Below are 20,484 nucleotides of genomic sequence, written 5' to 3'. Positions count from 1 at the left end.
GGTGTCGCTATAATACCTACGCACATAGCGTTGTCTCTCTCAAATATCGGAGTGACGTGCGAATCGGATCCAGTATACTAAGCGCCTAAGACATTATCGTAACCAACCAAAATGTATTTTGTCAACAGCGACATTGGGAGCCCCGTGTCCAATGCCTGAACCGTCTTCGTACTGCCTCAATGGAGGCACTTGCCTATACTTTCAGGTTGTACAAGAACAAGCTTGCAAGTGAGTATAAAAACATTCTCATAATGATACGAGTACTAAAAAAGATCGCTAATATCTTCATAATTTTAAAGTAACTTAAATTCACAGTATGCCTAACGACACAGTTGGATAATAAATATGTTCTCCTCATTCCAGATGCCCTGAAGGTTTCAACGGCCAGCGCTGCGAAAACAAGGATATAACGAATAGCAGTAGTATGTATCATTCCTATACGTGCAAACTGGGCCTCTCCACGTCCTACTACTGTTAGCTGTCACTACACAACTCCGCAATCACTTTGACCTGCGGAATTTAGCTAACTTATGTAGGAAAGCTAAAATCCGTGAGTTTAAATTATCCATAAGTATAAAATTTTCTGCTTCATGGTCTTACATGAGATTTTTGTTGATTCTGCCGAAAATGGTTTGAAACAAGGCTCGGGACCGGTATATAAAATACTAGTAAAACCTGTTTACTTCGGTTTTCCTCCGAACTTTTATGTAACCTTAAAAAAACCGTTTTATTCAAACGGGCGACAAAGCAGCCGGCCGGCCTTGTGGTATGCCACGTAAATATAAACACCGACATAGGAAGAAGCCGGTTTGTATTGCTCTAAACCGGTTCATTTGACAAGAACTATTCTCATAAAACCAGTTTTAAAATAATGGGTTTTCAAGTGAAACCGAGATTAAAAGGGTTTGCACCAAGTACATGATAACGGTTTGGAAATTTAACCGGTTTCCGAGCCTTGGTTTGAAAAGCTTGAGTCGGTTGAGAAGAATCGGCCCGATTCCGATTTACGTTTAAGATCTTGGAAAGATCGATAACTAAACGACATGTCAAAATTGACGTTTATTTCGATTCCGCTGTGATCCCAATAAGATCTATCTACGATATTTCTAACGTCAAAGTGACATTGGTTGCCCGAATCGAGCTGCTTCTGTCAATTATACGACATACAAACGATATATCTAAATGAGAACTTATCTAAACCAGAACTTATTGTTATTGTGCGCGTGAGAACAAAACTAAGATTATTGGAGACACTTTGCTTTCGCTTACAGTTTATGTTAACTTATAAACATGTTGTAGCATGAGCGGACCTTTTGTACTTATTTATTTTGTGGCATAACCCACCTCGTTCCAATTTTTATTATATTTTCTCGCGATGTTACATTCGCCGCATTCGAATGTTTGACTGTAAATTAGTTATCTTGACTATCTTATGTCTATAGTAAGTTTTTTTTTATAGAATATATGCGCTGATATTTTGTCACTCAATTTAAAAAATGTACTTTGTAGATACATTTCTAAATTTTGAAATAAAAAACAGATGATTATCAGAGTCTGTGTGCGCCTGTGCGGTTTATTACGATGAGTACGATGACTGAATGATTAATTTGTAAATTTTAAAGTAGCTAAATAAAAACATTATAGCTAAAAATATAAAATAATACATACATTTTATGGCGTAAGTATAAGGGGCCAGCTGTTTGCAAGGCTATTTTTACCGTAAACATTTATTTTTAGCTTGTACCTGCTGAAATTACTCGGCAAACTCTTGTTTCTCACATTACTGAGGAGAAAACATGATGTTCCAACAACAGGGCGATGTTTGCCCAAATTTTGCATTTAGCTGTGTTTTTTGTCGTTTACAAGTAAATAGCTATATTTTTTTAATATAATATGTAGGTACATGGCTGGCCCAGTGAGATTGTTAACTTAAGATTTTACAAACACATATTACTCAGATATATAACGTTTTGATTGAGCTATGCAAAATTTGAAATGAATAAGGGTATTCGGTTTTATTTGTCTTCTATACAAGAAACCGATAATCTTGAAAAAAATTTTTTATCATTGAAGTTGTAAATATTTTACATGTACTTATTATTATTTCTATTTGTATTTTTTGGAAATTATTATTTACGATTAAGGTTTGGTAGTCTGTCAGAGACTTTCAAATTATGTACATACATATCTAATAGGTTAAGGGTTTTTTAATAAATTAATAAAACTTGTGAACAGTTAGTATTAATACGAACTTATTTGCTATGCGGACATTTAACTCGAGTAAATGTTCCCCTATTCATGGTGTCATAAATATTGGTTCATAAAAACTAATATACATAGGAGACAAAGATAGCTGTTTTTAAATTGTTTTCAAATGACAGTCGGTCCCTCTCCAATTATTATAACCTGTTCAACCTTTTTCCTACAAAAATAGGGGCCAATGGCTTTAAACAGTAACTTAAAAGGGTTGTTTCGCATATGTCTGTTATCTTCGTGTTTAAAGTTTCAAACCTCACAAGGAAAATGAATCCTTATTTTTTTCAAAAGTCGCATAGCAAATAAGCCAACATACAGCTAAAAAAATAATGTCTGAAACTATTCCTGTAACAATGTATTGGTTCTATATAATCCACCTAGTCAAAGCGCAGTTTTAATACTAGCTAGGTAGATATAACTTAATTTTATTATAATGTATGATTTTATGAGTGTGGCTAATATGACGAATGGTTGAGGTTATAGCAATTTCTACTCAACGTTTTATTTCAAAGCTATAATATGGGACCGAACTTACATAGTTTTGTTATTGTTTGATATTTCATTTTGTATAAAGTACTTCTATTAAATTTTAAGTTCATTATTTATGTGTAATTAATAAAGTAGAAAAGGTACTATTTATTTTTATGCGATTGAGGATTTTTGGGCATTAGGTCGAAGGTAAAGTGAAGACACGTAAAAGAGTAATAGCACGGTGTTTGGTAGTGTAGGTATTTTTCGTGACTTCACATCCCCTTTAACCCAAGTCTTGTCTCACAACAAATATTAAGACGCGTTATACAGTTAAGTTTATGTAATGAGCAAACCAAAATCACAATAAAAGAATGAGTGTTGGAATTAACAGAGAATCTATATTTTGTTTTTCTTTTAAGTTTTCCTTTACCTAGATTATTTTATTTTTATTTGCGAGTACTAATTTGTTTTACGACGAAACAAAGATTGTGAATAAAAGTGCTCAGTGGATAAAAATAATTTTGTTACATTTTTTTCCTTGGATAGACTCAGAACACAATTCGAAAACAAACGGTATGTATTCTAAATTTAAGCTTTATTTCATTTTGCACTAATTATAACACTCCGCACTCATTTTTGTAAAGGTATGGAAATGTAACTTGTTGTCTTTATTAGTTCAGATACTATTATTTATATTACCTATTCGTTTTGAACAGCACGTAACTATTTAAAGTATCCGTAATTTCAATGTTATATGATAAAGACATTTTATAACTTACAAGAAAATAACAAGTTACATTTATTATAATTATATTAATCTAGTATTAGTATTCAAGTTTAATTACTAATGAAAGCTTAATATAGTACTAATGAAGCATGCATTACTGGGGCTGCATCTAAAACTTCTCAATAAAAATCTTTTTATTTGTTGTGAGATAACAAGGTACAACTGTTAAGGCTCATGCGCATGTTCCTGTCATACATCTTACCCTTCTTACTTACAAAACGAGGCTAAAAATAATTAAATGTAACTACGTTTGATCCAGCAAGGCAACAAAATATTTTTTTAAACAAAGGTAACAAAGGCCATACAGAAACACCATATATACCATAAAGAGTATTATGGTATAACTATTTCTACCAAAACGAGTCTATTTTCAAATGCGTTATACATATTAAAATACTTCAGTTGCTCGCGCTTGTGTTCGAGCCAAAAGAGTACACAGCGTACTGATAATAAGATCGGATTTAAATTAAATTGATTGCAGACCCAGACATGTAGCATAGCTATGATTAGATTTGATAACCGTGTTGCCAAAAATATTATAGTGTAAAAGCCCAACACTCAAACGCAAATATTACTACCCAGATCTACTGGATTTAACTAGCCTGGTTGTATCAAGACGAGTATTTTAATGTTACATATATATTACAGTGCCAATATCACATGACGTCGAGACAACGCGCAGAAGTCTTTTAGAGCACCCCATTGGTGTGTTGCGTTGCGTCGCGTCGTCGCAACGCATTAAATTTATCATAAGAAAATATATGTAAAATTGCAACGCAACGCACTATGGGGTGTACCGAAAAAAAAACTGTAAACTTCAAATGAAAAAAACTAATGTGATTGAGAACAAACTAAGGGTTTTAGAATAACTACACTAAAAAGCGACTATTAATTTAGATAATTGTCAGTTTTCTTATTTATTATTTTTTCTATAGGAGTGATAGGCAGCTTTTTCCTAGCACATTCAGTGGCAGCTTTTTACGGATCCGTTTTTCATATTTGCCTGCATCAGCCTATCACCTGCTGGAATTGTTAATGTTTTTTGGCGGTTTCATTTTTCTCATTTAAGAAAACTTTTGATTTGAGCCCAATAATAGTCGAGAGAACGGCACTGCCGGACGTTTGGAGCTCTTACTCTATTCTCTGTAAACTACCAAATGCGAATTTTGTACGAAGGAAATTGTATGATTTTCGACTTGGCCTAGAATTAAGTAACACACATTTTCTGTAAATTTAGCTATCCTAACCTTCGTACGAAGAACTGAACTGAGTTTCATCCAGTTTTTACGATAATTATGACAGGTAGGTATGCTTCGTTTTCGCAAATTATATTAGCAATCTTTGTGATGGACCCAGGGTTACTTGTTCCTAGATATCTGCCGCTTCGAGGCCTCTGTTCAAGAGACAACATACGAAATTAGTTATTTATTATGAAAGGCACGAAACTTCGAGATAATTTTAAGTGTTTTGAAATCAGGCATGTAGGATGTTGCTATTTAGAAAAGACCAATGTTCAGTGATCTCTTCTCTTTACCGGTATAAAGCTGAACAGCGTAAAACCAGAAATATTTATATTGCAATATATAGTATAATAATAAGACTTTTTATCACGGTAAGAAAGTCGTAGTCGTCTTGCTTATAATAAAAATTACAGCGGCTTGAAATTTACAGTTTTTTTCGGTACAGGCCTTAAGGGGACCGGGCCCTTATGATCATGTCTTTAATGTCCATTTTTAACGATTGCTAAATTATTTATATTTATTTTATTTCCTTATAGATATGAACGAGCCTGTGTGGAGGTGAACGCCAAACACCACGAGACGACTGAGACTACGACTGATAAGAATACTATACTGGAAATGTTGCTAAGTAAAAAATCCTAATGTATTGATTGTATGATATAACTAAGCATAATAAAAATAACTTTATGTAAAGGTATCTTCTAGGTGTGTAATGAATACAGAAGAAAACATATTAAAAGCAGTTATAAATACGACAACGTGTAGATAAGTGCGAATTTTTCAAGGAATATTGCTACTGATTTTTGGCCTTCGTACATCAAACTTCAAAATCATCAGACATGGTCAAAATATCTCCAGTATAGTATACTTACCAAGCATCAGTAACTGACACGACACGAAACCGATTAGATATCGAAACGATTGTAAATCATTCCTTTTATTTGTTGCGAATCTAATAAAGATGCTTCGAAAGAAATCGCAGTAGCCATACGGTTTAGTGTATACATTTATTAAGCGGATGTTATATAATGCCTAATCGTGACGTTCAGCTTTAAGTCAATCCAATAAATAAAGCTGCCCATACACACTAAGGTATGCCTGCGCAGTTTTGCCTGTACAGTTCAATAACACAGATAAAGCTGGTTAGAAAACTGCACAGTCAAATGCCACATACGCTCCTTTTTACCTCTGAAGTTGGCAAAACTGCGCAGGCATACCCTAGTGTGTATGGCCAGCTTAAGTTTTTAAAATGCAAGGTGCGAAACGTCTGGTCACGATAAGGAATGCCAAGAGGGACGCGAGAGCCCTCCTAAGTCTCATTTACTTACAGACAAAGTTTCTTGAAGATTTGGCGAGAAATACACGCTGACTGATAAAAAAATGCTGGGCAAGGAATATTGTTAGGCACCTATACCGCTTAACTGGTAGCCTTCTTAAAGCTTGTGGTACGCGATTGAACAATGAATCCAATTTATTACTCCGTAAATATCTTCTATTAGTAACATAATTATGAAGAATAGAAAGAATCTCACCTACCTAGCTCAGTAGGCAGAAGGTATATAAATACATCTTTACCTGCCTACTTCGATAACGAATGCCAATATGTATGGAGTTTACTTTGTCTCAAAACCAATAATATAGTAGGTATTTTAATATTTGTTTGGTTTATTCCGATTTCCGCCTACTTAATAAAATTACAATCGACAGTATTGTTTTTCTATTAGATCAAAGTTTTAAACAACTCTCAAATGCAACTACATATTTATTTAATTATTGGAACATATACACCGTGGCAGTGGCGGGGCAAGACCAAAATTTGGTGTGGGGAAGGTACATTTAGCGAGGCCCTCTGGTGGCGCAAGAAATAACGAATTTTTTTACGTTGCATCCGAGTTATACGCATTTGAGGCGCGAGGGCCTCGGACTGCGAGGGCGTAGGCGGTTGCCCACGTCACCCACGCCTAGCGCCGCCTCTGCACCGTGGGCCCTATTAAACCCGACAGATTTTAAAGGTGTATTCTTGACCGTATTTAGCGACTAAAATGTCATACAAAGTTTCCTGAAATCGATCTTGCTTTAGAGATCATGACAATTCTTGTGATAATTTGTTTCTGTAATAACTTAGTGAAAAGCTTTTTAGCTGTGACACTGCCACTATGTGACTTGGTTAAACATGCCTACTGACAGGCATTCACTTTTAGAGGATACTCGCTATTTTTATCTGTAAATAAAAAAGCTTTCCTTTTATTATCACCGAGATGTAAAAAGAAATAACGTGTCGTGTCGACAAAACGCAAAAAACTTTTTTGCCGTACTTGAACAAAGTCATATAACATTTTTGCTCCTTATGACCTCAGGAATGCGTGGTAATAATCTGTCGGGATAAACAAACCCACAATGTATACATAATTATGTATATTGAACTAGCACTCAAATCGTTGAGCCATTTAGCGTTAAAACTAATTTTATTGTCCAATACTTTCGCTATGAAATGTCGAATAGAAAGAAAACTCTAAATGGCTTAACAACCTTAACCTCCTGAGACCCAGAAGCAATTGTTTCGTTTTTGAATTTGGAATCCTTAGTTACACAATAAAAGTTCAAAATAGATTTTGGAATAAGTACAAAAAATTGTACACAGGGTCTTAGGAGGTTAAGTCCGTGACTGCGACTAAAAATGTAATAAAAATTAAAACATACCTAGTCTGAGATGGCCCCTAGCAAAGAAATACATATTTGAGGAGTTGGCAGATGCTAAAAATTATGCGATTTTCCTAGCTATGTCGACTAATACATATTTTGTCAACACGGAACTGAAAAAAGCAGTAATTGTACTATCAACCGATAAATTAAAAATTGTTAAAAGTTTCCGCCGCTTGCATTGTCGACGACTGATGAGGGCCTAACGCGAACACCGAAGTTCGCAAACGTCGTTCGATACCCCGCTTTCGCCTTTCGGCTGCGGCGGCTGTCGCGGACCGAAGTTCGCAAATTGCGGGTTCTTAGGAGTAAAGGAGAAAGGTGCCCGCAACTTACGAACTTCGGTGATCGCGGTAGGCCCTCTGGTATTTCTGTGTACTGCCCGATAAAATGTTAAGTTATATTAACAATTTTGTACAGTATTATTTGCTGAATAGATGTTATTTATTGTAACTTTTAATTGCTATTTTGTAAGAGCTTAGTTTGTTACTTAATAAATTAATTATAAACGTCCGGCTGTGATTTATTTCTTATTATCCCCCTTCTTATCCCCTTATATGACGAGATTCGTTCTAGTCTTACTGGTTGTGGAGCTTTTTTGCCCAAAAGCTGCATTTTGACATGGAAGCAAGCCACTTTTCACGATGATAGCGGAGACCCAATAAAACGATTTTTTTTAATCACCCGTAATTTCGTCCCTTAGGAGCAGAGGTAAAGCAAGGTCTGTTAAAAACAGAAAAAAATCTACAAGTTTCACGGATCATCCCATTAAGATACATTTTTGAGTCAATGGAAAGAAAATAATTTTGTTTCATGTAATAAATATACAAAAAATATTTTAAAGAAAATATAAGTGTTAAATAATTAAAAAAAAAACCTTTGACGCTTTTTTCACATTGCGTCTTCCACGTTGGAAAATATCTGCTAATAAATAAATACTTTATGATATTATGATAACGTCAAAGATATTTCATATCGGAAACTCAAATCACATCAAAATCGGTTAAGCAGTTTATAAGATTCATGTTTCAGAAGTTTACCTAGTTTTATTGACATGACGATTTTTAGTTAGTGACTACCTACTTCTAAGAAAGTATCAATTAATTTCTATTTTGTGCTTTCTTTATTTATATAATACTCAGATTTATCTATGTGTAGGTAGCTATCATATATATATATATATATATATATACGTTAAACCAAATATATAGCAAAAAAAGCTTTGTGTTTAAAAGTAGGGGAAATGAAATGAAATGTAATTAAAATTATTTGCCAGAATATGGTACATTGATTTTATCTTAAATTAGACTAGTACTTTAATCCATACCGAATTTTGGGCAAATCAATGTCGTTAAGTTAGTAGGTACGTTACAGTACGTAAGTATATAGTTTATATTATTTTTATAAAAATATTACATTTTCGATATAAAATATATATTTATCTGTTAAAAAGAGCTTCATTTTATTCTCTACATCCTCTAGCGAAGGAAAATTTACTGCTGCTTTGAGACGAATGGAAACTCAAATAGTTCGATTAATGAAATGTTATGCGGATTACATCAATATTTTTATTTGACAACTACACTACAATTAATTCAAATTTAAAATGGCCTTCTGAGTTTTTCATTTTAGTCATTTATAAAAAAAGTGATTTCAGCGTTTTTAAAAATTCATCCCCTAACTGGGTTAAAAAGGGGTTGAAAGTTTGAATCCATTACAAATGCTTTGAAACTTCTAAGATAGTCATAATACCAGATTACAAAAAAAAACGATTTCAACATTTTTGGAAATTCAACCCCTAAGGGGGGTAAAAAGGAGATGAAAGTTTGAATGGGGTTCAAGTTTTATTTTAAGCTAGGGATTTAAAACTTCGTTAAAAAGATATATTATTTAAATACAAGAAAACTAATTTCAGTGTTTTTGAAAATTAATCCCCTAAGGTGGCGAAAAAGGGTTAAAAATTAGTATACAGATAAAAAAAATCAAATGCGGAACTTGAAACTTTGTATATGCGCATATTTCAGCGTTTATAAAAATTCATCCCCTGATGGAGTAGTGAGTTGATTTTTTAAGTAACGTAAAGCGGGAGCTACTACGGCCAGAAACTTGAAGTTAGCACATCAGGTTACATTATATTTCAACTAAATTATATTTCAAATTGTTGAAATTAAATATGTAACAAACTACCTAAAAAAAATAATTAAATGTATTGTATATTGCTATTATAAGTTAAGAAGTAAATATACCTAAATGTAATCTGAGTGTTAGCATGTAAGGTTTATCTGTTAGTGCTAATATTATATATATTAAATAAAATAAATAAATAAACATTTATGACGTGTACCTACAAGTAAAAATATCCGGTCAAATAAGAGTCGGAATTGCGCACGAAGGGTTCCGTACCAAGACTTACGCAAGAAAGGGCAAAAAATCACGTTTGTTGTATGGGAGCCCCACTTAAATATTCATTTTATTTTGTTCTTAGTATTTGTTATTATAGCAGCAACAGAAATACATTTTCTGTGAACATTTCAACTGTCTAGCTATAACGGTTCATGAGTTACAGCCTGGTGACAGCCAGACGGATAGTGGGGTCTTATGGCTCCTCTTCACGATGGCCCAGCGCTGGCCCAGCGCTGGCCCAGCTTAGTGGGCCACTATGATGGTCCATCGTGTAGAGGAGCCATTAGTAATACGGTCCCGTTTTTGGGTACCAAACCTTAACAAGTTTTCAAAACGTATCCCCTTAATTACTTAGAATGCATTGAAAGTTTGAATCAATGCATAGCCGCTACCGAGACTATAAAATTAGTGTTGTAATAAATATTTTGCACCTACTAAAGATGTAAAATGTTCAAGATAAGATTCAACACGGACGAAGTCGCGGGTAACAGCTAGTTATTATATACATATATGTGACAGTCCACATCAAAAGGGACCTCATGGCGTTCGGCGCACCGTTAATAATGGCGTAAGTTTATTTATATATATATTTATATGTAGATATATATAGTACCTTAGTAGTCTCTACTTGTGTCTATTTCCATATCAACTCTTTACAATCCTGCACCAAACTAACTGTTTATGTTAAGACCAATGGTTGACTGGTAGAGAATGCCTCAAGGCTTTCAGTCCGCCATTTGTACTCTTTTTTGTTAAATTTGTGCAATAAGTTTAAATAAATAAATCCGGCCAGCGGAAAGATAGCGGGAGAGTAGATTGCTTGGCCCTTACTATCCATTAAAAGTTGAGTCAAAGATAGTCTTATACGAAAAATTTGCTACACAGTCTAACTCAGTATTAAAAGTTTGAAAAGTAAAACCAAATACTTGCAGACAGCATTTTATTTCATGATCCCTGCCAAATCCATCTTGCCATAATAAAATTCAACAACTGTCTAAATTAAAAAAATGTAATCTTAAAACTACTAATCATTTACAAAGCTAAATTGGACAAACTAATGCAAGTAATATACAAATGTTTATTTTTAGGTACATTTAAATTCTTTTAATCGTTTTCACAATGATTAAAAATCCACCTGGGTTAAGTTTAAAATTTATTTTTAAATAATCATAAGGATTATGACGCATTAAAAATAAAAATAAACCGGCCAAGTGCGAGTCGGACTCGCGCACGAAGGGTTCCGTACCATTATCTGAAAATCACTTTTTTGTATTGGAGCCCCCTTAAATATTGATTTTATTCTGCTTTTAGTATTTGTTGTTATAGTGAATACATAATCTGTAGAAATTTCAACTGGCTTACTATCACGGTTCATGAGATACAGCCTGGTGACAGACGGACGGACGGACGGACAGCAGAGTCTCAGTAATAGGGTCCCGTTTGACCCTTTGGGTATGGTACCCTAAAATAATGAATAATAAAAACTAAATAAAATGCCGTCATTCATCAAAACACGTAAGACTAACAGGCAACTGAACTCATTATATCACAGAATGTTGTTAAAATCTGCTCAAAATACAAATGAATTAAATATATTTTCACCAGTTGCTTTAGATTGTTATTTATAATTGTAAGATGGCATATTGATCCTTTCACAGCAAACACTGTAAAGTTTAAGTAAGTTTGCTATAAAGGTATATAAAGCCCAGAAAGTTAGTGCACACTGTCAAGTAAAATTCATATTTACTCTGGTATATTGCTGTATGCCGTTTTTTCTCAAATATGGCAAAACGGAAAAGAATTTATTATGAATGTAACAAATGGCAATATGAGACTAAGAGAGAGATAATGATGAGACTAATGTCATTTACTAGATTTTGTTATTATGATTGTAATGCTCAGTTAACTGTCCCCCTCATTAAGAGTCTATAAGCATTATGTGTGGTAAAATAATTAATACATATTGATGTACTTTATGCAGATTCAATAATAAAATATATGTATAGGTACTAACTACGAAGTACTTAGGTGAATCAAAAATTAAAATCTGTACTAATAAATAAAGGATTCTAAAAGTATTGGTCTTAAGAATGACATACTAAAAAACTACAAAAAAAATATGTACAGTCAGCAAAATAATTCAAAACGATTGTTTTGCTGACTGCACATAAACTTCAAAAAGTCATTATATCCAAAAATATTAATCAATGTTAATCTCTGGTGAACCTATTCAAACATTTTAGACAACACAATAAGACAGCTGCCAACTAAGAACTACACTAATCCACTAACTTATAGCTAACTACAGTTTCTACTTTATTGAGTCCAGTTGAAAATGCTTTGAACTGAACATTCTGTGCATTCTGAATTGCCACAGGCTCTGCCTCCGCCCACTTCTCAGGAACATCACAATCTGTCTTGGCATGCACTAGGACATCAAATGAACATCTACAGTCTAAGAATGGTAAGTATGAAATAGTGGCTGCTACTTGCAACATTACATCTCTAATTTCTTGCTGTATCTTTTTTAGGTCTTTGCTGCTTACAGTTTCATTTTTTTCCTTAGATAGAGCTGCATCCCCATCTTCATACTGCACATTGAAGTCCCAGCATTCAAGTACCTCTTTATTCGCTACATTTAGGATTACAAGAGATAGTTTGCTGACCTTTTTCTTGATTATCCACTCTGGAAATTTAGAAAAAGAAATTGGGTTAGTTATTAAAAATGCAGTTACAAAAAAAGCTCATTAACCTCTCATATTCTTGAACATGGATCAATGCTGTAGGTATTGTATTCTAATTAATTAAGAGTTCAATACCAACTTATACAGATCCGTGTTTTGGCCTATGAAAGGTTGGGAAATAAGATGAGATGAGACAGCAGCTTACTAAACAGCTTCAAAGTACTACTGATTGTTAACACTTTCAAGTGTCAAGCGCCCCTTTGAATGAACCTGACTAGCGGTTCTTTGCACTGAAAGTTCTTATCACACATCATCTAGAATCAAAATAAGTTTTTGGTAAAAATTTAATTTTTGGTACAAGCTTTTATCGCTGACTGTACTTTCGTTTCCACAGGCAAATCTGTAGTTGCCTGTGGAAACAAACACTCATTGAGAAAATTCTAGAAACCCCAAATACAATTAAGTTGTATTGTTTTATCACAGTGTTCCCATAGCTATGTCCTGTCTCCATCATCAGATCAGCACAATTGTACCATAATATTGCCTTGAACCTTGACTTACACATGTATACAAAATTTGATCTTTATCGGATAGTGGTTCAAATTTAGCTTAAGTATATAAAAATTTACAACTAGCTTGTAAATATTGTATGTAATTGTAGATATGGGTTCAAATTAATTTAGTATAATACACATCATCTCTTTATTGTTTCTACTTTCTATTTGAGGGGCAGTAAAGATGAGAAGTAAATAAGTATAGATTGACGTTTCGTTTTTGAAACCTTAAGTTCGTGCATAATTTGGTTCATTGACTATATGTAAATTTAAATGGTCTTACCTTCACTTTGAGTAAGAAGATTGGTTAGAAAACTCTTAATTTGTGCATCCTCTGACATGAGTAGAGTGATTCCATACTGCTGTTCCGCTTTAAACGTTTCCGGAGGATACAGTCCTCTTTGAAATAGAACAGAGTTGATAGCATACTCTGAAAGAACGTAACTGTTATAAAACGAGCTCATAAAATTAACAATAATGCCTTAATAATAGTGAACTGTTACACTGATTAATACTGTACGAAGAAATGTATTCAATTTTAAAATTTTAAAGTACTTACTTAAATACTCGCAAATAATTTGCGCCGAACCCCGAAGTGTTATGCTGTTCTTCGTCTGCTGTTGTGACATTTTTTTTTTGCAAATTTTCTTGATAAATGAAAGTCAGACAAAGAAAAACAAAATAACACAAGACGAAAAGTTTAATTCATAAAAGTCCGTTGGAGTTTTAAAGCCCATTGAGTTTTATCTAATGCCTGTCAAATTTTCACAAACCATGGTAAGGATAGGTACAGATTTGTAAGTGTTAAAGCTACAACAGACGGGCGCACCGGACGTGACCTTAGGGTGGTTCTAGGAATAGCGCGTACTGGACTAAAGCTTTGGCATGTAATTGGTTTCATCCACACTTGATCAGATCACACCTTCACATGCAAAAATATCAAACATTTGGCAATTAGAGACAAAGTATTTTTTTACATTTCAAATATTGTTGATGATGTGCCGACTATCGGGAAGTGTGGATGTAATTGGCGCTTTACGTGGACTTTCATACGGACGTGCTGAACCATCAATACAGTACGATCCTGGGGGCCTACCGCGAAAACCAAAATTCGCAAATTGCGGGGATTTTTCTCTTTTACTCTCACTAAGACGTAATTAGGGTGACAGAGAAAAATGACCGCAATTGACGAATTACGATTTTTCCGGTAGCCGCCCTGCATTACAAACGACCGTACACGTCCACCAGTGTTGCCACGTGTCCCATATTTTTTGTGTTTTTCGACGGACCTTAGCCATTGAATTCTTTAAGTTATTTGAAGTTAATGCGGTTCTGCTTTTTAGAGGCAGATGAAGGGGCTAATATAATCTCTACTTAGTCTCTAATTGCCAAAAATGTTTAATGTTTGATAGAGTCAGACCAAGATAAGTTGGCAATGATTTTTATAGCCGAGCCTGTGCAAGTGTTAAGTAAACGTCATAATTTCATAAATGTTTGAAGTTTAAAATAACACTTGCACTGTCTGGGATGTCAAAATCACTGCCAACTTATCTTCGTTTGACTTTATTATTACACTTGAACAATTTTTAACATTTCAAATATTGTTAATGATGTGCTATAACGATGTGAAACCAACTCTATTGGCTCGGGCCCGACGCCGGGCCCGTTGCAACGTGTGGATGTAATTGGCCATAAAGCTTCTTATCCTTTTCAAATAAAAATAAGGTATAGTGTGATCATAGCCTAAGATATCACGTTTTATATCTGGCAACACACGCCAGTCCATCAATCAAATCACGCAAAAAAAGACCTCAAAATTAAAAAGAGCGATTTTAATACTCCTGTGTATTAAGGTTAATATTTTTTCAATTTATAATATTCTTTTACGCAGGTTCTTATTGCTGTGTTTATAATAATGTGTCTATTTTTAGGAAAATAATGTACTCCGTTTACGCCTAACCTAAGGTCACCTTACGTAAGATTGGTTCAACTTACTTTTAAAAAATGGGCAGTCAAGTATCTGCTGATGCCGGTGTCAACCTAAAGGCTCCAGTAAATAACTCTAATCCGCCACCAGAATGTCCTATGCACAAAAAAGAAGAAAGCGCGCCCAAGGTTTCCGAATGTCCAGTGCAGCAAGGGAATGCAACCAATGACATAAACCCGTATAACATGGTAAAAACTTACTATTAATCAGACAAATACATTTTCTTTGATAATTCTTAATTCATTGATAGCTTATGACATTCATACTATGTGATTTTGCATTCGATTCTATATTACAATTCTATTGATTTCAAACACAGATGCCACCAGCAAATCAGCAGCCAGCTCCTGACCAGCCTTTCCCCTTGCCTGTTCAACGCCAAGTGTCTTCTATTCCCCGAGCCATGCCAGACGGTTCCACAGAGTTCTGGGTGTACCCTAGCCAGCAGATGTTCTGGAATGCTATGTTACGTAAGGGATGGCGTTGGAAGGATGAAGACATAAAGCCAAAGGACATGGAGGATATTATTAAAATTCATAATGCTAATAATGAACAGGTATGTATATTCTGAACATCATAGAAAGTTTTTCAAATAAATCCTTAGCACCTATATTTAGAGGAAGCATTGAATAGCCGGGTCCACACAGAGCGAGCATACACACAAGGCAATTTCCTCACACACAAACCGGCCAGTGTAGACTTGCCTCGACCGAGGCTGTGCACTTGGGAAATCGCCTCGCATGTATGTGCTCGCTCGCTCGCTCTGTGTGGACCTATTGATCCATACCAAAAAATTTTAAAAACTTAAAATGCTAAGGTGAGGGGGACGAATTGTGCCATGCTGTCTAAGAGCCTACCTTTAATATATTGAAAACTGCTTGTAAAATAGTATTAATACTATTACTACTCATAAAACTGCATGGCGCACTTCACCCCCTCACCTTATTTATTTCTTCCAATGTTTGGATAAAAAATGGTGTATGTGATGGTCACAACACTTGGGGTGTTAGTCCAAATGTAAAACAATCTATTCATTTCCAGGCGTGGCTAGAAGTGCTGAAATGGGAAGCACTCCACGCTAAAGAGTGTGGTCATCCAAGGCTAAAGAGTTTTGGAGGAAAGGCCACTCAGTACAGTCCTAGGGCTAAATTTCGCTCATGGCTTGGGTGAGTACCAATTGTATAATTGAATAAATCCTTTATTTCAGACAGTAAAAGTACCAATTAATCTCTTATTAATTTATTGTCTGTGTGTTATTCTATTATTCTGACACTGTCAGTGTCCGGAAATAGTACAAAAATACAAATTACTAAAATAATCTGTATAGAAATTTCTTAAGTAGGTATGCCTAGAACAAGCTAAGCCTTGTGCTGATCATATTAGCACCTCTTATAAGGCTCCTACATGAGGCACTTGTTCCAGTATTTTCAAGTCATTTAATCTTTATAACACAAAAGAAAGTACAATTATACAAAAGATGGACATTCAAAAACAAAATACAATCTCCCAATTTTGTAAATTTAGACAAAAGTGGACAACCGCCCCATAAACACTTGAAAAAAAATTAGGACTATGTTTGTATGGAGATCCGGCTGTCCCCTTTCCTTTTAAGATGTTGAGAATATCATATAATTGAAGCACTGGTGGCCTAGCGGTAAAAGCGCGCGGCTTTCTGTCTGGAGGTCGCGGGTTCAAACCCCTGTTCGTACCAATGAATTTTTCGAAACTTATGTATATAATATAGTTTGATATTTACCAGTCGCTTTTCGGTGAAGGAAAACATCGTGAGGAACCCGAACTAATCCCAATAAGGTTTAGTTTACTCCCTGGGTTGTTAGGTCAGATGGCAGTCGCTTTCGTAAAAACTAGTGCCTACGCCAATTCTTGAGATTAGTTGTCAAGCAGACCCCAGGTTCCCATGAGCCATGGCAAAATGCCGGGATAACGCGAGGAAGATGATGATGTTGAGAAATCATATACTTAAATTAATAATATTTCTTCTCAAATTACAGGTACGAACTGCCATTTGACCGTCACGACTGGATTGTAGATCGGTGCGGCAAGGAAGTCCGCTACGTCATCGACTATTACGACGGAGGAGAACTTGACAACAAATACCAGTTCGCCCTCCTTGATGTCAGGCCCGCCTTAGACTCCTTTGAAAATGCTTGGGACAGAATGAAAGTTATGTACATGAGATATCGTTATGAACTCATTGGTGACAAAGACTCTTCAACAAAACTAACAAATTAGAAATAGCAAAAATTTAAAGAGTTTACTAGTCTAATGAGACAACTAACTTTAAAATTTGTTATAAGGTCCTTAATTTTCATCAACTAAATTAAATTATAACAATGCTTAGGTAAAGTACTGAATAACTGTTCAATTTACAATGTCAAGAATAGAATAAGTAAATTTATTCAAAAATAATCTATTGTGAGAAATAATAGTGCTTGCCTTTGTGACGGACATGAGTTCTATCATGTCAATTATGGTTTGTCATTTTAATCAAGATTGCAAAAATAATTAGAGTAAAATTAGAGTTGATTAAAGTTGTGGAGTCTTTCTGTCGGCAAGTGTTGTCACTGCTAAAGCTCTTTGTGATTTATTGTTTTCTTTATTTATTTTATTGTAAATTGTGGTTCTGTACTATTATATATTTTTAAACCCCCATGGAATAGAATGAAAGTTCCAATACAAACTACAAATTTGCTGTACGCCTTAAATACCCCTTGCGGAAAATAGGCCCCAGTCGTAGAGTTGCGGAAAGTTAATTCTAAAATAATTCTAATTGAGAACAAAAGGTAAATTCAATTATCTTAAAATTAAACATAGTTAAACTTATATGAACATGGTTTAACTTGTGAAATTGAACATTGAACTTATATATCTGATAAGACTAGTTCTGGTCACTTATATTGAAATTTGAAGGATATTTCAATTAGGACATGATATCAGATTTCTTTCAGCAACAAATAATTGGGAATTTACAGAAAAAGTATGAATTTTCCCACCAACAAACTAAAAATTACTTTATAAATTAACTGATAAATTGAGACAAGTCATAGGTAAGTACTTAAGATTCAAAGCTGCTTTAGCTGATAGCAGTAGAAATATCCTTTATTTATTAGTTATTTACTTATAACACTTAAAATTTTAGTGCTAAGTTGTTAAACTTGTGAAATAAAATTCTGAAACACCTTCATTTTTATTTGTTTTTGCTTGTTATTTTTCTTATGAAATCACGTTACGTCACATTAAGTTGGTTATATATATTGTATAACGCAAGCGTTTGGAAATGTTATGTTTAAATTTTACTGTATATGCGCTAAAAGCTCAAAATCAGTTCGTGTAAGTTACGTTCCTACTTATATAATTTCATCTTTAATTGCATAGACAAAAAAATATCAACCAAGTCGCGTAAAGTCACAATAGCGCAAAATATTGTAGCCGCCCCGTAGGTCCAACGCCGAAGATGGATTATTCCGTCACAGACCACAGCAACATAGAGTGAGAGTCAGAATGGCGGGTGTACCTAAATAAAATTAAATGAAAACCATACCATATTTTTGTATCGCGAGGAATACATCATGTCTCATCACAATAATAATCCGAAAAACACGCATAATTTGCGGCTTTTATTTGATTAATCGCCAACAATCAGTGAAAAACGAACATTTTCTGAGTTATTATTATGAACTTAACAGATTAAACATTAAAGTTACTAAATGCTGGCGTAATTAAAATAATTGTACCTTAGCGTTTTTTCTTAAAAATGAGATCGATAACGTGAAAAATTATAACGCCTGCAAAAGTGTAATAGCAAACAAAATATAAAATGAGTAAAACATGGAAACCACAAATAAAATAGCTCATATTATAATTGAATTTGAACGTACAAAAAATTGACTTTTATAGAATTTATCAATAACCACGGGATCATAGCCTAATAAAGGTGAGTCAGAATGGCGGGTGTAGCTAAATAAAAATAAATGAAAAGCATACCATATTTTTGTACCTAATTTGTACTATATACTACCACCGTTAGAAAAAATTGTACCTCACGGTACATAAAGTTATCATCAAAAAGCGGCCAAGTGCGAGTCGGACTCGCCCATGAAGGGTTCCGTACCATTTATGACGTATTAAAAAAAAACTACTTACTAGATCTCGATCAAACCAATTTTCGGTGGAAGTTTGCATGGTAATGTGACTATAATGTGTGTCATATATTGTTTTTAGATTTTTCATTCTGTTATTTTAGAAGTTACAGGGGGGCACACATTTTTCCAATTTGGAAGTGTCTCTCGCGCAAACTATTCAGTTTAGAAAAAAATGATATTCGAAAACATTAAAGGTACTAATTCCTGGCGTAATAAAAATAATTGTACCTTAGCGTTTTTTAGGGTTCCGTAGCCAAATGGCAAAAAACGGAACCCTTATAGATTCGTCATGTCCGTCTGTCTGTCCGATTATGTCACAGCCACTTTTTTCCGAAACTATAAGAGCTATACTGTTCAAACTTGGTAAGTAGATGTATTCTATGAACCGCATTAAGATGTTTACACAAAAATAGAAAAAAAACAATAAATTTTGGGGGTTCCCCATACTTATAACTGAAACTCAAAAAATCTTTTTTCATCAAACCCATACGTGTGGGGTATCTATGGATAGGTCTTCAAAAATGATATCGAGGTTTCTAATATCATTTTTTTTTTTCTAAAATGAATAGTTTGCGCGAGAGACACTTCCAAAGTGATAAAATGTGTCCCCCCCCCCCCCCTGTAACTTCTAAAATAACAGAACGATACAACTAAAAAAAATATATGATATACTTCGTCGTCGCGCAAACTTCCACCGAAAATTGGTTTGAACGAAATCTAGTGAGTAGTTTTTTTTAATACGTCATAAAATTTAAAAAAAAAATTTTCATCAAACCCATATGTGTGGGGTATCTATGGATAGGTCTTCAAAAATGATATTTAGGTTCCTAATATAATTTTTTTCTAAACTGAAAAGTTTGCGCGAGAGACACTTCCAAAGTGGTAAAATGTGTGTCCAAAGTGGTAAAATGTTGAACATGATCTAGTAAGTAGATTTTTTTTAATACGTCTTAAATGGTACGGGTTCCGTTCATGCGCGAGTCCGACTCGCACTTGGCCGCTTTTTCTTAAAAATGAGATCGATAACTTGAAAAATTATAACGCCTGCAAAAGTGTAATAGCAAGCAAAATATAAATGAGTAAAACTTGGAAACCACAAATAAAATGGCTCATATTATAATTGAATATGAAGGTACAAAAATTTGGCTTTTATAGAATTTATCAATAACCACGGGAATATAGCGTAATAAAGTACACCTGCCATTATGACTGTCAGGATGGCGGGTGTACTGTTTTTG

At 34.2% G+C, this 20,484-nt stretch overlaps 3 protein-coding genes and 1 long non-coding RNA gene across 5 annotated transcripts in view; 2 read left to right on the top strand and 2 right to left on the bottom strand.

Moving 5' to 3' along the window:
- Positions 1-7,968, top strand: part of LOC133519788 (protein vein) — a 96,508-nt gene extending 88,540 nt beyond the window's left edge. The window contains exons 4-6 of one of the 2 annotated variants that reach the window (XM_061853892.1): positions 129-228; positions 364-422; positions 5,292-7,968. In XM_061853892.1, the coding sequence (XP_061709876.1) occupies positions 129-228; positions 364-422; positions 5,292-5,317 (185 nt within the window). In that variant the 3' untranslated portion in view covers positions 5,318-7,968. Of the gene's footprint in view, positions 1-128; positions 229-363; positions 3,127-5,291 lie in introns of those variants that run through there. The other variant, XM_061853891.1, reaches the window with a different exon arrangement.
- Positions 7,969-10,784: 2,816 nt separating this feature from the next.
- Positions 10,785-14,278, bottom strand: LOC133519763 (mitotic spindle assembly checkpoint protein MAD2A). Its single transcript, XM_061853854.1, has 3 exons — positions 13,656-14,278; positions 13,380-13,526; positions 10,785-12,544 (listed from the first exon to the last, which is right to left on the bottom strand). Exons 1-3 carry the CDS (start codon positions 13,723-13,725, stop codon positions 12,138-12,140), a joined length of 624 nt encoding a protein of 207 aa, XP_061709838.1. The 5' UTR covers positions 13,726-14,278; the 3' UTR covers positions 10,785-12,137.
- A 553-nt stretch (positions 14,279-14,831) lies between these two features.
- On the top strand, positions 14,832-18,288 carry LOC133519762 (holocytochrome c-type synthase). The gene is made up of 5 exons (XM_061853853.1): positions 14,832-14,949; positions 15,028-15,271; positions 15,403-15,639; positions 16,125-16,249; positions 17,096-18,288. Exons 2-5 carry the CDS (start codon positions 15,101-15,103, stop codon positions 17,334-17,336), a joined length of 774 nt encoding a protein of 257 aa, XP_061709837.1. The 5' UTR covers positions 14,832-14,949; positions 15,028-15,100; the 3' UTR covers positions 17,337-18,288.
- Positions 18,289-18,946: 658 nt separating this feature from the next.
- LOC133519765 (uncharacterized) overlaps positions 18,947-20,484 on the bottom strand; it is a 171,377-nt gene continuing 169,839 nt past the window's right edge. The window contains exon 2 of the long non-coding RNA XR_009799671.1: positions 18,947-19,474. This is a non-coding gene — a long non-coding RNA (uncharacterized LOC133519765). The remainder of the gene's footprint in view (positions 19,475-20,484) is intronic.

The sequence above is a fragment of the Cydia pomonella genome, chromosome 7 (genome assembly GCF_033807575.1).
Source record: "Cydia pomonella isolate Wapato2018A chromosome 7, ilCydPomo1, whole genome shotgun sequence".
Taxonomy (NCBI): domain Eukaryota; kingdom Metazoa; phylum Arthropoda; class Insecta; order Lepidoptera; family Tortricidae; genus Cydia; species Cydia pomonella.
The sequence above is the reverse complement of the archived record's forward strand: the minus strand, read 5'-3'. Positions and strand labels throughout refer to the sequence as shown.

Coding starts and splice junctions, on each gene's coding strand:
- LOC133519763 (XM_061853854.1), bottom strand. CDS start 13,725: ATGTCACAACAGCAGACGAAGAACAGCATAACACTTCGGGGTTCGGCG. Junction 13,527..13,655: donor AATTATTTGCGAGTATTTAA/GTAAGTACTTTA, acceptor ACGTTCTTTCAG/AGTATGCTATCAACTCTGTT. Junction 12,545..13,379: donor TCTTCTTACTCAAAGTGAAG/GTAAGACCATTT, acceptor CTAAATTTCCAG/AGTGGATAATCAAGAAAAAG.
- LOC133519762 (XM_061853853.1), top strand. CDS start 15,101: ATGGGCAGTCAAGTATCTGCTGATGCCGGTGTCAACCTAAAGGCTCCA. Junction 15,640..16,124: donor ATAATGCTAATAATGAACAG/GTATGTATATTC, acceptor ATTCATTTCCAG/GCGTGGCTAGAAGTGCTGAA. Junction 16,250..17,095: donor AAATTTCGCTCATGGCTTGG/GTGAGTACCAAT, acceptor CTCAAATTACAG/GTACGAACTGCCATTTGACC.